The sequence below is a fragment of the Monopterus albus genome, unplaced genomic scaffold (assembly GCF_001952655.1).
Source record: "Monopterus albus unplaced genomic scaffold, M_albus_1.0 scaffold25.1, whole genome shotgun sequence".
NCBI classification, from domain to species: domain Eukaryota; kingdom Metazoa; phylum Chordata; class Actinopteri; order Synbranchiformes; family Synbranchidae; genus Monopterus; species Monopterus albus.
In genome coordinates, this window is record NW_018127905.1 from 2,984,361 (window position 1) to 3,002,228 (window position 17,868).

General features: G+C 39.6%; 1 protein-coding gene across 1 annotated transcript in view; it reads right to left on the reverse strand.

Moving 5' to 3' along the window:
* Positions 1-6,174: 6,174 nt before the first annotated feature.
* The window catches only part of ache (acetylcholinesterase (Yt blood group)), a 47,876-nt gene continuing 36,182 nt past the window's right edge, over positions 6,175-17,868 (reverse strand). The window contains exons 5-9 of the mRNA XM_020595002.1: positions 16,863-17,085; positions 15,924-16,169; positions 13,276-13,468; positions 12,389-12,567; positions 6,175-7,197 (exon numbers count right to left, since the gene is read on the reverse strand). Coding sequence (XP_020450658.1) covers positions 7,076-7,197; positions 12,389-12,567; positions 13,276-13,468; positions 15,924-16,169; positions 16,863-17,085 — 963 coding nt within the window. The 3' untranslated portion in view covers positions 6,175-7,075. The remainder of the gene's footprint in view (positions 7,198-12,388; positions 12,568-13,275; positions 13,469-15,923; positions 16,170-16,862; positions 17,086-17,868) is intronic.

Sequence of the window (17,868 nt, forward strand, 5' to 3'; positions counted from 1 at the left end):
CGGAAAAGGGTGGCTTGTTCCCTTCCGGTTGGTGGAGAGTTCCTGCCTCAAGTGGAGGAGTTCAAGTATCTTGGGGTCTTGTTCACGAGTGAGGGAAGGATGGAACGGGAGATTGACAGGCGGATCGGTGCAGCTTCTGCAGTAATGCGGTCGATGTACCGGTCCGTCGTGGTGAATAAGGAGCTGAGCTGTAAGGTGAATCTCTCAATTTACTGGTCAATCTACGTTCCGACTCTCACCTATGGTCATGAACTTTGGGTCATGACCGAAAGGGCAAGATCCCGGATACAGGCGGCCAAAATGAGCTTTCTCTGCACGGTGGCCGGGCGCACCCTTAGAGATAGGGTGAGGAGCTCAGTCACCCGGGAGGAGCTCAGAGCAGAACCGCTGCTCCTCCACATCAAGAGGAGCCAGCTGAGGTGGCTCGGGCATCTGTTTTGGATGCCTCCTGGGAGAGAGGGAAGTCTGGGCATCTTTGCTTAAACTGCTGCCCCCGCGACCCGGCCCCGGATAAGCGGAGGAAAATGGATGGATGGATGGATGGTGGGAACTCAACTGTTGGAATGAAGCACAGTAACAATCATCTTTATTCCTTGTGTGAAAATAAGACTTATCATGATATGAAGTCAGACTGTAGACCCCACTGGCAATAGTCACAGGAGCACAGTATATATAAAATAAAAGTCATTCCAATATCCCATTATTTTAAATACAGCGGAGTATGTTGCATTTGCTGTCATTCTTATTTATTTTACCTTACAGCAATTAAACTTCAGTGAGGAACACACATGGGTGTGCTGCTCTGATAAATTGCCTGCATGCTGTTTCCTAATTTAATATAGAGAATTTTATTTTGCATGCTACATTAGAGTTTGAGCCCCAAACTAGACTTACAAAAACTGGGCAAAAGCAGTGTGTCTGTGGAATGTCCTGTTACAGTAGTGAGAACAGCAATCTATTTGTACTTTGTACTGACAGATTCCTGCTAGACTTGATTAAAAAATCTTGAATAATGAACCTCTGAATGTTTGTGTCTTGGTTTGGACCAAACAAGTGATGGTGCATGCTGAGAACCAATAAAAGGTCAAAGTGGACAGAAGCAGCAGGGTGTTTATTTCTGTTGGTATAGCTTAACAAATCAGCATTCGTGATACACAGAGACATACTGGGAAGCTAAAGAAGCCTTCAACACTTTCAGTACTGAAACAACAATGGGGAGGCAGAGGACTGAAACAAAGTCTAACAGAAAAATACAAGCATTTTTATTCTGTACTGAGAATAATATTGCTTTTAAAAACGAACTGTTATTCATCATTGTTTTATCATGTTATATTTTCATTGCATTTAAATATCAAATATATTCCTTTACTGATGTATATATGTTATTGCTAACATTGATTGCACCTAATATTAGAGATATATTACTTACTTTGATAATTGGTTTATTCAAAAGTACAAATTTTACAGAAAATAACAGTCCAAATAAGGTGGGATATACTGAGGACAGGGTTGATTTCAGGACATGCACAAGGATTTGACAGGATGCCAAGGAAGGGGGGTGGGGTTAAGCCGTGGCTCCCATTGCATGAGAGGAGCCGTCACTCACACAGGCAATCACACATGCATTCTTGACTTGTATTTACAATATAAGGTTGGATCCTTTATTCATATATATATATATTTATATTAAATTGACTACACTACTCCAATACATAGCTAGGACCTACATGCCAAATGAGATGCTTCAGTCACAGCACAGATTCAATTCTGCCTCACTGTTATATTAGAAATGGAGAGGTTGACAGATAAGATACAGTAATTACCACACACACATAAATATATTGATGTTGGTGGTAGATACAGACAAATGATACACAACTACACACTCAGGTAGAGTAACATGGTAGCCAAAGTCAAAAGACCCCCTTATTAAATGACAATGATAAATGTTTCCTAGAGTGTCCTCAAAGTTCTGTAAGATATGTTTTGAACTTGAAAGCAGAAGTACTATTATTAATTATAATTTTGTGCTCACAACATATGAATCTTGCTCTCACAAGAAAATAACTTGAGCATATGGATGTTGATCCCACAAATAAGATCGTGTGAAATGAATGATCTTGTTTTCATGCAATAATAACATGTAGCAAAGCATTTTGTGCACAAGCTGTTAATGGGTGTGAAGAATATATGGATTTTATTCAGACAAGACCACAAGGCCTGCAAGGAAATTATCATATTCCCACAAGACAACTTGTGCATCTTGCACAAACAAGATAACCTGTGAAGTACATGCTATTGCTCCCAAAGACAGTAACATGTGTACACAGCATATTGATCACACATGCACAAGTTCTTACCTTGTGCACAGAAGATAACATCAATAAAATATCTTCAGTGAGGAACACACATGGGTGTGCTGCTCTGATAAATTGCCTGCATGCTGTTTCCTAATTTAATATAGAGAATTTTATTTTGCATGCTACATTAGAGTTTGAGCCCCAAACTAGACTTACAAAAACTGGGCAAAAGCAGTGTGTCTGTGGAATGTCCTGTTACAGTAGTGAGAACAGCAATCTATTTGTACTTTGTACTGACAGATTCCTGCTAGACTTGATTAAAAAATCTTGAATAATGAACCTCTGAATGTTTGTGTCTTGGTTTGGACCAAACAAGTGATGGTGCATGCTGAGAACCAATAAAAGGTCAAAGTGGACAGAAGCAGCAGGGTGTTTATTTCTGTTGGTATAGCTTAACAAATCAGCATTCGTGATACACAGAGACATACTGGGAAGCTAAAGAAGCCTTCAACACTTTCAGTACTGAAACAACAATGGGGAGGCAGAGGACTGAAACAAAGTCTAACAGAAAAATACAAGCATTTTTATTCTGTACTGAGAATAATATTGCTTTTAAAAACGAACTGTTATTCATCATTGTTTTATCATGTTATATTTTCATTGCATTTAAATATCAAATATATTCCTTTACTGATGTATATATGTTATTGCTAACATTGATTGCACCTAATATTAGAGATATATTACTTACTTTGATAATTGGTTTATTCAAAAGTACAAATTTTACAGAAAATAACAGTCCAAATAAGGTGGGATATACTGAGGACAGGGTTGATTTCAGGACATGCACAAGGATTTGACAGGATGCCAAGGAAGGGGGGTGGGGTTAAGCCGTGGCTCCCATTGCATGAGAGGAGCCGTCACTCACACAGGCAATCACACATGCATTCTTGACTTGTATTTACAATATAAGGTTGGATCCTTTATTCATATATATATATATTTATATTAAATTGACTACACTACTCCAATACATAGCTAGGACCTACATGCCAAATGAGATGCTTCAGTCACAGCACAGATTCAATTCTGCCTCACTGTTATATTAGAAATGGAGAGGTTGACAGATAAGATACAGTAATTACCACACACACATAAATATATTGATGTTGGTGGTAGATACAGACAAATGATACACAACTACACACTCAGGTAGAGTAACATGGTAGCCAAAGTCAAAAGACCCCCTTATTAAATGACAATGATAAATGTTTCCTAGAGTGTCCTCAAAGTTCTGTAAGATATGTTTTGAACTTGAAAGCAGAAGTACTATTATTAATTATAATTTTGTGCTCACAACATATGAATCTTGCTCTCACAAGAAAATAACTTGAGCACATAGCATATGGATGTTGATCCCACAAATAAGATCGTGTGAAATGAATGATCTTGTTTTCATGCAATAATAACATGTAGCAAAGCATTTTGTGCACAAGCTGTTAATGGGTGTGAAGAATATATGGATTTTATTCAGACAAGACCACAAGGCCTGCAAGGAAATTATCATATTCCCACAAGACAACTTGTGCATCTTGCACAAACAAGATAACCTGTGAAGTACATGCTATTGCTCCCAAAGACAGTAACATGTGTACACAGCATATTGATCACACATGCACAAGTTCTTACCTTGTGCACAGAAGATAACATCAATAAAATATCTTATAATAATATAATAATAAATAATAAAATAACTTATGTGCAAGCTACACTGATCTCGTGCAATTTGTGAAATAAAAAATCCCCCCAAGAGGTAACGTATGTGTACTATATACGGATCAGGGGAAAGCATCAATAAAGTAAGAAGCTGCTTAGGTCACCAGGGGTCTTGAAATGAGGAAATTATGAGTCTCAAGTTAAATGTTTTGTTCAACTTTTGGCACAATTGAAATGTTTTTCCTGCATTTTTCTAGTTTTCTCTTGGCAAATATGAGTTGTTAAATAAATAGATTCACTGTATAATACAATAAAAATGATAAAAAAAACTGTCTACATAAATACATGTCCTGTCTGCAGGTTTAAAAGATGAAACTTTTAGCTTATAATGTTTTGGGGTGTGGGGTCTGTAAAAGCTCGGTTCAGCCCTGAATATAATGAAACCCAATCTAAACAGGAAATTATAGTTTATTAATAAATTAACTGGTAATGGCTGGCCATTTGTGGCATTTTGAGAATTTACTTTGCAACATTATATGGCTTTTTAATTTGTTTTTACAATGTCAGTGCCACAGTTTAAGTTGCTACACAAGTACAGTTTTTCTGTGGTCACAAGTTATGTAATGATCTGTTTCTATGACTGTCCTTTCATCTTTCCATTACATCACCACCTGTCCTGCCTCATCCATCTACCATCTCTCCCCACCTCTTGTTTCTTCTCCTTCCCTTTTACCTCCATTTTCCATCCACCCATTGTGTCCAGTTGGATAGCAGGCCTGAAGCTGAGTCAGCTCTCTGTCACATTATTCTGTTGCTGAGTGAATTACTCTGTCTCCATTAAACTAATGAGAAAGCAGGAGGACTGAGTGAAATGGAAGAAACATAGCACCGGTGGGTGAGGAAGTGGTGGAAGATGAGTAGGGGGGTGCAGAGCACTGCTGTCTGCCGTAGCGCCACCATAAAACTGCACATTTTTCAAACCTTACATGTAACAGCTTTAATGTGAGACCATGTAAGTTTTGAAAACAGCAATAATCTTATATTTTTTTTATAAATTAGAAGGTGCTTTGCTGTCTTATTTGGTCTGGCATGGTTACGATAGCAAGTGTTACCAAATGTGACCAGATTTAAGATTAGAGCAGGTTAATTTTTCAAACAAAAATGCCAAAGCTTGAAGATTCTCAGATTTGGTGCCTTTCTTGGTCTTTAACTGAGTAATCTGAGGCTTCGCACTAGATGTCAGACAAAAAAAAACAAACAAAAAAAACAATCAGACATCTATTAAAACTCTAGGATACTGTGATTTTTCATTGTTTTCTGATGTTAAATAGACAAAATAATTAATCAGTTAATCAGTTAATCAACCATTAGTTGCAATTGGAGAGGCATTGCTTTATTATAAATTACCTCATTAGGTTGGGTCACTGACTCTTTATCTAAACTACATTTTATGATTTACTATTACCCCACAGTTTTTCTTTCTGGCCATAGTGACCATTGCCTCATTTTAAGGGCTCCAATATGCTATGTGTTGATCCCTGCATGAAATGTCTCCTACAGCTGTGTGAACACTGTCTGCAATAATCAGTGTGTACCAGGCCTGCTCCTGTCTGGGAGGGCATTAGTGATATGGACCAGTCTACAGCAAGCAGGCAGTAAAGTTGTTGTAGAAAAGTGCAAGAGAAGCCAAATGGAGGTGGTAATAGCAAGAAGCATGCAGCCTGCTTAATTCTGGAGTAAAACTGCTTCTGATTTGACCCTCCTTATTGATGTTCATAAACATTTGTGTTTTGTGTTCTCTAGTCTTGTACAATGTTTTAAAGTCATTCAGTCACTTTGTATTTCTGATGCATTTGGCAGTATCACATTTGATACTTTGACCATTTTGTACATTATCAGTAGACATTTTCAGCTCATCTGCTAACCCCCACTACCCTCTATCATGTAAGCTTATATAAAATAAGATAAGATAAGATACTGTTAATTTTTGTTTTTAAGGTTCTTAATGGTTTGGCACCATTTTACCTTATACTTTTGTTTTATGATGCATTCCTTTTAATCTAATTTATTGAATGTGTGTCATCTGTGTCTGAGTTATTGTTTTATTTTTGCACTGAATCTATTTATTTTAGTTATTTATCATGATTTTATTCTGTCTATGTAAAGTACTTTGGTCAACTGGATGTTGTTTTTAAAGTGCTATATAAATAAATTTGATTTGATTTGATAGTGATAAATATGCCACTAACCTGCTGACAGGGCATTAACATTAACATTAATAGGACTTGTTTCTGCTTGATTTAAAGGGACCTTTAATGCTATTTTATGTCATGTGAATTCTATGGCAGAAATGGAAGGACCGAACTTACAAAGCTGCATATCACATCAAGCAAGCATAAAGTGAGAAATGTAGGGTAATGTGTCCATGGAATATTGTCAACCAAAACAGACTTGGATATTCTGGCTTTATGACATAAAAAATACACAAGACAAAGTGAAGCTGAACACAGCAGGTAGTACATAATAGTACTGAGGGCTTCAACAGAAACAGGAGGCAGAAATACAGCAGCTGTTGAGTCCAAAAAAACAAAACCCTGACATATTGGAAAGAAAAGACTCCTCAGAAAACAAAAGTGGTGTTTATGAGATTAACACAAAGACAAGTGAGTCAACAGTAAACCAGCAGTAGTGCAGTGTCACAAGCCTGTTGAAATCCAAGTTAAACTGAGGGCTTCCAACACACAGACACACGCATATCCCCAAGGTAATGACACATCTTTGACATTTCTAATATTCCTTCATGCTGATGAGAAATTCCCTCCATAGCCCTTAATTTCCATGCACACAAATTCTAAAAAAATAACACATAAATAAATAGTATAAATAATATAAATAAAGATTGAGTGCCTGTGTTTGTGTGTGTAGTGTAACAGAAAACAAACCAACACGCAAAATAATAATAATAAATAAATGAAGTTAGACTTCACTGAAGGGCTATGAAGGAAAATGGCCATAACTTGTTGTCTCTGCCTCTATCCTCCCTGGCATTCTCTCATTTCTCAGAGGTCAGTGCAGCGCTCCTGCTTGCTGTAGTGGTCAAATTGGCTCTTCCAGTGCATCATGTAGGAGGACCAGCGATGGAACTCCACTTTCCACTGACGCTCTGCCTCATCTATATTGTCTGACAGAAGAAACAGAGACAGAATAGAAAAAAGTGGTTAACAGTTGACAGGTTAACATTTGAGTTTCTGTAGGGCTTCGCACTAATGCCAACATGTTGCTGATGCCACAGGTTGTTATTTGTGTTTGGTTCCATCCTCAAGAGGGTGGGTCTTAGGTAATATGAGCTGGTCTGAATATAGATACCAAGTAGAGGAGTATGAATGCATGAGGGTACAGAGAATGGAAAAAGCAACTTTTAGTTGACACCAGGATGGAAAACCAATGATAACTCTCAATCCAAGTATTTTGGTTTTGTTTGTCTGCATGTATTTTTTACCCTAAATGATCCAGAACCAACAATGAGTTCAGTGCATGGTTCCTGATAACCAAGAGGACAGGCTTGTTCAGTCCTAATGCTGACAGAGGTTATGGATTTTTTTTTCCTTTATGTTTTCAGTGCATTTAATATATACATTGCCATCAGGATGAAAAGAGAATTTTAAGAAATGTAAAAAAAAAAAAAAAATCTTTTGAAATGAACTTTCAACACTACCACTGATACTTCAGGAATGAAATCACTCATCAGTCAATCATATTGCAGAGTAGAACTATCACAGTGTTATGGTTTGTGGACTTACTTCCTGCTATGCGCTTTTATTTTGTTGGATTTCCTGTTCTGTGCCAGTTTCACCTGCCTCAACTTGACTCTGGTTCATAATTACCACTCATTGTCTCCGCCTGTTGCTTGTTATCCCCTGGTCTCCAGCCTTTACATTCTCCTCCCTTCCCTCAGTTAAATGCTGGTTCATTCTCTCGCCACACCCTGGCGAGAACAGTTTCTATGTTCCTGAAGCTCTGTTTACATCACCCATTTTGGGTTTTGCCCCAACATTTTCTAGATTATTCTTCTGACTTACCTGCTGTTTGGATTCTCAGTTCTGTTCTGTTCTGTTCTTTGGATTTGTTTGAGTTGAGTGTTTTTGAGTTCATTTATCTCACTCCCTGACTGAACGGTTGTGTTATATCCTTTTCGACATAATAAGCTATTTAAACAGATGAAGAATTCCTTTCTTAGAAACACCATTTCAGTTTGGTGCACTGTAGAGCAGGGGTGCCCAATATGTCGATAGCGATTGGCCGGTGGATCTCAAAGGTAGTGTTGGTAAATTGCATGTCAATATGATCATCTTAGTTAATGCTTTCAAACGAAAAATGCAACATCTCTCCTCAAAGCTGCAGCGCCATTTTTGGGGGAACTTCCAAATCCTCGCATCAGAGCTGGAGATGCAACGGAAGGTGTGTGTGCAACTTGACATTGCGCACTACACAGAGTAGACTTACAATTGTTGGTCAGAGGCAAACGCATTCAAGACTTTGCTTCACTCGAGCCAGTCGCTACATTTATGTGTTACCCATTTAGGGAAGATATCAAGGTTCATTCACTCACATCAAAAATTGCAACACTGTTTCATCTGAACTGGTCTGGAGTGGAGGATGAGATATTGACACTACAGGCTGACATTCAGCTGAAGTCCAGGGCCAATGGAACTAATGGTTTTGGAACTTACAGAGGAAAAGTACCCAAACATATGGAAATGTGCCATTGACTGCATTATTTGGCTCTACTTATTTATGTCAGCATTTTCCCATATGAAGATTATTAAGCCGAAAATACCGCTCCACCATGACTGATGATCATCTAGAAGTCTGCTTGAGGCTGGCTACCAGCAGCTACTGTCCCCACTATGCAGCACTGGCTGATTTCATTCAGTGCAAGCCATCAGAGTAAAGTAATGGCCAAAAATGTACTGAACTGAAGTGTGCCTTAAAGGTTCATGCAGTTATGCAAGGTGCGCCAGCATACAGTATATTGTGTTTACATAAAGTATACTCAGTGTACACACACACACACACACATATACATATATATAAGTTTTGTATTTTTACTCTAGGTAGATCATTTTGACTTGGTCATTTGAAAGGTAGCTCGCAAGGCGAAAAAGTGCAGGCACACCTGCTGTAGAGTATATCAGTATATTGGTGACACACTGCTCTATCACAGTTGGGGTAACAGATGGTTTGTATCTGGAAGGGATAAGGGATTTAAGTTGTGATTTGACAAAGGTGTGTCAAAACGTCAGACTTTATTTCAGACTTACAGTACATGTAGATGGTAATTTATGGATGTTCATCTGGTTATGTGAGAAATATAACATTCCAGCTCAAAACATTTTATCCAGTCTTCTTAAAAACAACTGCTGATGCCTACAGTATGTTATCAAAACTAGATGAACTAAGAATTACCCATATTACTAGAAAAAGTCACAGTGAAAATAATATTAATCCTGCTTTATCAATCTCTTGTGCTACTACTCTTGTTTATTTTAACATACATGTTAGACTGTGAGGCTACAGCACACTTGGTGTATAGAATAGAAACCTTATAAGGATTGGCACAGCATGCAGTCATTTTCTTTTTGACTGCAAACAGATAGCACCAGAGATTTCTGCCCCATTGGGATTAGCCTGGATCACCATTCCAGCTGGTAAATGGCAGCAGTAACACAGAGAGAGGAAGCAGAAGTAAGGTAAAAGAGCTGGCCTACAATCTAAGACAAAGGCTACCTTACAAATGTCTGATCCCTTCCCAACAGTATGGATGAGTTACAACTAAGAATATTTTTACAGAGGGGTATTAAGGACTGCTGCTTCCTCATCTTGATGGAAACTTGGATTAATTCAATCATCCCTGACCCTGCAGTGGAGCTAGTGGGCCACACTCTCATCCAGGCTGATAAGACAGCCAACACCAGCAAGAAAACAGGGGGCCAGACATTGTTTATATGTGAACAATGTCTAGTGTACAAATGGAATCAGTGTGGATAGACGCTGTACCCCAGACCTGGAACATATCATGGTGTACTGCAGGGCAGTTTATCTCCAGAGCTAATTCTCTGATATTTTTGACCACAGTTGATATACCACCACATGCTACTGCTAAGATAGCACTAGAGCTGCAACATACTGCTATTAACAGATTTCACGCACCAAAGGAGCCTTCATTGTGGCAGTGGACTTTAATCATGCAAACCTAAGGTCAGACTATTCAAAATTCTTCCAGCATGTTAAACACCCAAACAGGGGCAAGAGCACACTGATCCATATCTACACAAATATTGATAAGGCATATAAGGTTGTCTTGTCCCCACTTGACAATCTTAGCATATAATCTTGTTAATGTCACCCTCTTACAAACCACTCATCAGTAGGATTAAGTCATCCTCTAAAATGGTTACAATCCGGTCTGAGGGAGCAATGACACAGATTCAAGACAGCTTTGAGCATATAGATTGGAGGTGGTAGTACCTCTTCTGCAGATCTAGAGCAATACACCTCATCCATTCTGTCATATATGACCTATTGCACAGAGAAGGTCAGTAAAGGCAAGGAAATATGTGCGTTACCTAATCAAAAAACCTGGATAACCAAAGAGGTTAAGTTTCTACTAAAACAGAGAGATGCTGCCTATAGGGCAGGAGACACTGCAACCTACAGCGCAGCAAGGGCTAACCCTAAAGCGAGGCATCAGAGCAGCTAAACAAAACTACAAAGTCAATATTGAGGACACTTTAAGAATAACAACTAACAGCATATGTGGCAAGACATTCAAGCTATTACTCACTACAAAAGTTCTAATACTCAGAGAGCAAAGAGTAATTCGACTCTGGCAGAGAAACTTAACATGTTCCTTGCTCGTTTTAACAAGGAGAACATGAGGAGGGACACAGACAAGCCCGTGTTTCCACCCACAGGATCTGAGCTTGGTCATTCTCAACCACCTTTGGAGGTGTATCCCATTTTGACTTTGGGACTTCCAGCCTGAAACTCGGCACAGATGTTTCTGTACACTATGCCAGCCACTTGGTTTTGGCGTTCCATGTATGCCCTACCTGCTAGCATCCTGCACCCCACTGTTATGTGCTGGATTATCTCAGGGGTATCTTTGCACAGCCTGCACCTGGGGTCCTCCTATTGATCTTGTACTTAGAGCTTGTTCTTGCGCTGCCAGGATTAGTGCCTCTGTGCTGTCTTTTAGTCCAGCTTTGTCCAGCCACTGGTAGGATTTTTCGATATCAGCCACTTCTTCTATCTGACGGTGGTACATACCGTGCAGAGGTTTGTCCTTCCATGAGGGTTCCTGCTCTTCTTTCCCTTGTTTCTCTGGTTTCTGCTGCCTGAGGTGTTCACTAAGCACATCATCACTCGGGGCCATCTTCCTGATGTATTCATGGATCTTTGTTGTTTCATCCTGGATAGTGGCTCTGACGCTCACTAATCCTCGGCCTCCTTCCTTCCGCTTAGTGTACAGTCTCAGGATGCTGGATTTGGGGTGAAACCCGCCGTTCATTGTAAGGATCTTCCTTGTTTTGATGTCAGTGCCCTCTATTTCCTCCTTTGGCCAGCTTATTATGCCAGCGGGGTAACCTGATGACCGGCAGGGCATAGGTGTTAATTGCCCGGACTTTGTTCTTTCCATTCAGCTGACTTCTTAGGACTTGACTTACTCTCTGCAGGTACTTGGCAGCTGCTGCTTTCCTTGTGGCCTCTTCATGGTTTCCATATGCCTGCGGGATCCTAAGGTACTTGTAGCTCAACATCAGGAGTTGCCTTACACTCTGTAGGTACTTGGTAGTTGCTGGGAGTTAAGTTTATATTGTTTATATTATAGGTTATATTGAAACTGCTTCTGTTTAGCACATCTACCAAGTACATTATTCATCCACTTAGCTGTAGAAGAAAGGTTTCCATATCTACTTACCTTCCATATTTATAAGTTTGTTTCCTTTCTTGGCTGTGTAGTTTTGGCTTTGTGTTTATGCCTCTAGCTCTCCCATTTTTTGTTTTTAATTATGGTTAGCTTGGACTCTTATTTGAGATTGGCCTTTGGGAAAACCTATGTGAAGTTCATTTTCTAGCTATACTTGTGTTCTGTGTACGTTAGTACTTTATTAGTAGTCTTGTCTAAGTGCCAAAGCCTTCAATAAAGCCACATTATTTTCACCACATATCTCTGTTCTGTTTCAAATGGGGTCTGGAAATGAACTATTATAATACAAAAAACTTGACAGAACCTCAACAAATACAAAACCTTGACAATATTCTATACAGATGTCATGTTTTGACTAGAAGCAGTATTTAGTAATGTTTACCAGTGATATTGAGGAGGCGGGGCAGAAAGCGGTTCCAGAAAGCACACATCTGGTTCCTTAGACCTTTGTGGATCTTCAGTGGTTCAGTGTTGAGTCCAACATGTTTCTGCTCATTGACAGTGAACACAGGCCATCGCTTTTTGCCATCCATCAGCCCGTCATGGTTCACATTGGGATTTCTAGCAGAGAGGATGACAACAAGGAGGTAAAAAAACACAGAACCAGGAAGGATATTAAAATTAAATCTATATCTAATTTAATAAAAACAAATGTATCAATATTATTTCTACACACAGATACAAGTTTCATAAGGTAATTCAGCAATTCAATTCATTTTCATTGTATAGCACCAAAACAGAACAAAACAAAACAAAAAAAAAATCATCTCAGGGCACTTCACACATAGTGAGGACAAGACCCTACAGCAAAGGTTAATTTAACAGCCTTTCAACCAAGCAGCAGCTTCTGCACTGAAGAAGCAGGGCCGAACATGTCTTATATACAAAATAATTTACTTGGAGAAAGTTGTTTTAAAAACTGAGTCTGTTCTTGCTAAATGTATCTAAGCATTTAGGTGACTGTCACCTGGACCAGACACTGAACACAATCATAGAACTACATATCCCTTTAGGCCAGGAAATTTTGTTTGAGAAAAACAAGTAACCAATTTGACTCAGAGAGCAGTGAAAATGTTTTTATGGCTAGAGCTCTGCTTTGCAGTAACCTTTGCAGTGGTCCATTATCTGACCTCATGCACTCTGTAGCAGCAAAGCAATATAATCAAGACAGACTGGTATGTCCTCTGTGGTATAGTTGACCCTCTCAGCTGCTCATTATAATTAATATGTAAATAGTAAATTCATTCTTTCCACTTTTTGATGTCTTACCCAGTTCGTGCAAAGTTGGCCCAGTACTTCATTATACGTCGGCTCAGTTTTTCCTCCTCTAGGGTGTAGTTGAGTCTTTTCTCCAGGGGCAGGCCAAAGACAAACTCAATCTCGTAGCCATGGATCACACCCATCCACTCTGGCCAGGCCAGGTTGGATGCTCGGTGGTCAAACAGGTAGAGGTAGACTCCTCCTTGAGGAGCATGAGGAGAAAAGGACAAGTGGTTGGTTGTTGTTTACAGTAATAGGCCAAAATCACCATGCAGATGCTGTAAAATGTTTTGTTTAGTGGATAAATCACTGTCACGATATGCAGAGAATCATTATTTGATGACTTACTATGCATGTACAGTATGTATATTGTGTGAATGCCAGCTTAATTGTGGCCTGTGGTATAAATTATCCACCCTTGGTCCAGTAGATAGTTAAAACACTTAACTTTTACTACATTTCAAACAAAATAACAAAAAACATAAATCCACCAAACAGTAAAAAAGAAAAAAACATGTTCCTCCACAGTTACACATGTCAGGGTTGCGCTTTGCTTCCTGTCTCTCTCTGTTTCTCTCCCTCTCCCTCCCTCCTTTCCTCTGCAGACACTGGCATCTCAGGAATGCACCTCACCTGTGGCAGATTACCTTGATGAGCTGTTGGCCTACTTAACCACCACTCTAACATTCAGTCACAGCCGGTTCATTGCCGTACTTAGACCATGAAGTTTTGGCTCCTACAAACCTGCAAGTAAAACCGTTACCTTTATTACTGCACTCTCTGCTGAGATCTGTACCTGCTGTGTGGAGTCCTGCCTCCGACATCGTGCGCTGTAATGCACATTGCACTTACACCCGTCTCATTTTCAACTTCTATCAACACAGCCACTGCTTCCCTGGCTGACACCATCCGCTCTGGGCCAGCTTCTCTGCAGCAATGGTTTCAACTCACCTTAGCTCATCGTTCGACTCAGCAACCCGTCTCCAACAACTCATCTCTCTGGCGTCACTCCACTGGGCTCATCCCTAAGACTGCGCTCTACCCGAGGTCTGATCCACCATCACCAGCCCCATACAAACTGACTTCCCCTGTCAGCTGCCAGTACATCATCACTTATCATTAGTACTATATACTATTTGACTCTGCTGTTGCAATAAAACACATTCTTCTCTTACTGATTTTCTGCAGTTAGTGTCCTGCTCTCTTTCTCCTCTGGGCTCGAGAGAGGGAGAACAATACAACTTGTCAACTCTCTGCCATCCTCTAGGCATCCCACTCAGTGTAACCAAAAACCCCAGGTCGATTAAAGTGACAGTGCTTAAAGTTAGGATATCAGAAACATCCTGAACTTATAAACTGCTACAAAACAAATAATATCTGCAGTATACAGTGCATAAATGAATTATAAATGTATCAGTAACCCAAAAATATATTGTATTAATTATAACACATATGCAATTAAAATTTCAGCAATAAGCTGAAATATTTAAGTATTTTCAAACTAGTACATATCCAGCCACTAATTATTCTCTAATTTTAGAACCAATTACCAAACTAGATTTGCAACCAAATATAAAGGGGATCCAAGCACCCTGGGGCAAGTTGGACCCAGTGTGCCGCTGACCTAAGGCAATCTGTACCTGCTGTGTGGAGTCCTGTGATATTTCAGTTTTTCTTTTTTAATAAATCTCCAAAAATGTCAAAAATTTTGTATTTTTCTGTCAATATGGGGTGCTGTGTGTACATTAATGAGGAAAAAAAAAAGAACTTAAATGATTTTAGCATATGGCTGCAATATAACAGAGTGAAAAATTTAAGGGGGTCTGAATACTTTCCGTACCCACTGTATACAGTAAAATTGTACTAATTGCACTGGTGTTGTAAAGGGTTATAGACATTCAGATATAATGATAACTTATTTGAGGAATATAAAAAATAAACAAAACAAACAAAAAACAAAATGAGAAACAATACGTTAAATTATAATATGGGGATTCATCTCAGGCCAAGGTGTGTAGGCCAAGGTGGCCCTGACCATTCCCTATAATGGTTTATATGTGAAGTAGCTATTGGCAAGCCAGAGAACCAGATGGGATCCCCATTTAAAAAATATTATTTCTGTCACTTACTGTATATGGAGCTGTAATGGAAATGCATCCACATATGTGTTTTAATATGTGGATTACTGGCACAAACTTATGAGGATATAGGTGGCTACAATAGACAGAAACAGTAGCCTGCCAAATGTACTGGACATGTACAAAAGACACTTTACATAGTTAATATTAGCATCCATCTTTATTTTGACTTCTTTATTAAAGGATATCTGATGACTATGTGAATCTAGCCACAGGAGTTGCAAGCCAGTGACTTCTGTGCCGGTCCCAAGCCCGGATAAATAGAGAGGGTTGCGATGACTATGTGACTGTCCTGTACACTGTACAATGCTGTGTCTAACAGTTGTTGGGTCCCTGTATGTCAGACATGCACGTGCAGGAGTCAAATGTTGTGGGCTAAATGTAATCTGGCTATTTTGAGGAAAAGAGTGCCCAACTGAACTTGGTGAAACAGAAGTCCAGCTTGATTTCTCCATTCATGAAACTGTACTATAAAACCACACTTGTGATAAATGGAACATGCACAATCACATATCTTACCCTGTGAGTTTCCTCCACTGTTCAACACCCCGAAGCTAGCTCCTCCCATATTAGTCTTAAGGGCATGGTGCTGAGCATAAGAACGAGCAAAGTGAGCCAGTGGGCAGATAACGTTGTGGTCACCAACAAGGTCATCCATGGCATCACGGTTCTTCACCCCATTATTCTCATCCATCCAGTCGGTATACTGTAGCACCACCGCCTCCAGGCCAATATCATTAGCATGTGGTACGCTCAGCTTGACACCTGGCAGAGTGAAGTTTAAAGATATTAGGTGCACTTTTATTATTTAGAGGTATAGTTGTGGCTGTGATGGGGTAAAACACACTAGTGCCTGTTAGTTGTTTTGGTAGAATTTGATAGTGTTGATTCTCACTATGTAATCACATAATGATAACCAAGAACAGTCAGTTTATGCACTTATACATTTTAGAAACTATTGCTTCACTTTGTTTTGTGATGAAATTGTTTCATTAAATGCTACTGTATGTTGGTTAAAATTAATGAAAACTAAATAACTGTGTCAAATATTTTTTTTAATTGGACTAATTGTACCAATTGACTGAATAAGTGAGAAATACACATATAAATGTGCCAATTCACAACAACAATCATCTCAGGGAATTTTACATAAACAGGTCTAGATCTTCCACTAGAAAACCCAACAAATCCCCCTTGAGCAGCACTTGGTGACTGTGGGGAGGAAAAACTCCCTTTAACGGAAGAAACCTCCGACAGTCCCTGGCTCACTATACATGGAAACAATGTGACTGAGATTTCAGGAGGAACTGTGTTGGTTACTGTGACTGTAGGATCAATTTATGGTAAATTTTAAATGAGTTTTGCATTACATTTGTAGAGGAGATACTGTATCTCTTAATAGTATCTTATAGAAATATTTCCATTTCTGTCCATTCTTTAAAGCTAATTGAGCTTAACCTTCCAGGAAGTCCTCTCTGGAGATGAGACTTTCATTGTCCTTGCTGAAGCCCGGTGCTCCATACAGCAGGAAGTAGGAGCCCTCATCCTGGTTGATCCCAAGGAGGATCTGAGTGTCTTTAAAGTTGCCAGAGTTGACCATGGTCTCAGGAGTGTCGGGTAGAAACTCTCCATCCACAACAGGGACAAATGAAAACCGAAAAAGGGCTGACCAGGGCAAGACCTGCTCAGAACAGGATGACAAACCCAAATGTACCACTGAGTTGATCTGAGTGACAGTAAAATAAGATGCACATACAGTACATAACAAGACTGAATGTCATGAGTGAAAGTGGGAAATTAAATGTCAAGGTAACTGAATTCACTTAGCACAATTAATATACTGACATAGGACCAAAAAACTCCTGCATTCAGATCAGTACTTCAGTTCAGTTATATCTTATGCTATGCTATACATATACTCACATATGCACGCACATGTATCCCCACTGCATATATATATAAAAAATAGAAGACCATCACTTTGGAGTGGTCTTATTCCTTCCTTCAAGCTCGGGTCCTCTACCAGAGGCCTGGGAGCTTGAGGGTCTTGCACAGTATCTTAGCTGTTCCTAGGACTGCACCCTTCTGGACAGAGATCTCAGATGTCGTTCCTGGGATCTGTTGGACCCACTCTCCCAGTTTGGGGGTCACAGCCTCCAATGTTCCTATTACCACGGGAACCACTTGTGCCTTCACCTTCCACATCTTCTCTAGCTCTTCTTTCAGCCCTTGGTATTTCTCGACCTTCTCGTGTTCCTTCTTCCTGATGTTGCTATGGCTTGGGATTGCTACATCTACCACTACAGCCTTCTTCTTCTGTTTGTCCACCACTACTATGTCCGGTTGGTTGGCCATTACCAGTTTGTCAGTTTGTATCTGGAAGTCCCACAGGATCTGAGCTTGGTCATTCTCAACCACCTTTGGAGGTGTATCCCATTTTGACTTTGGGACTTCCAGCCTATAC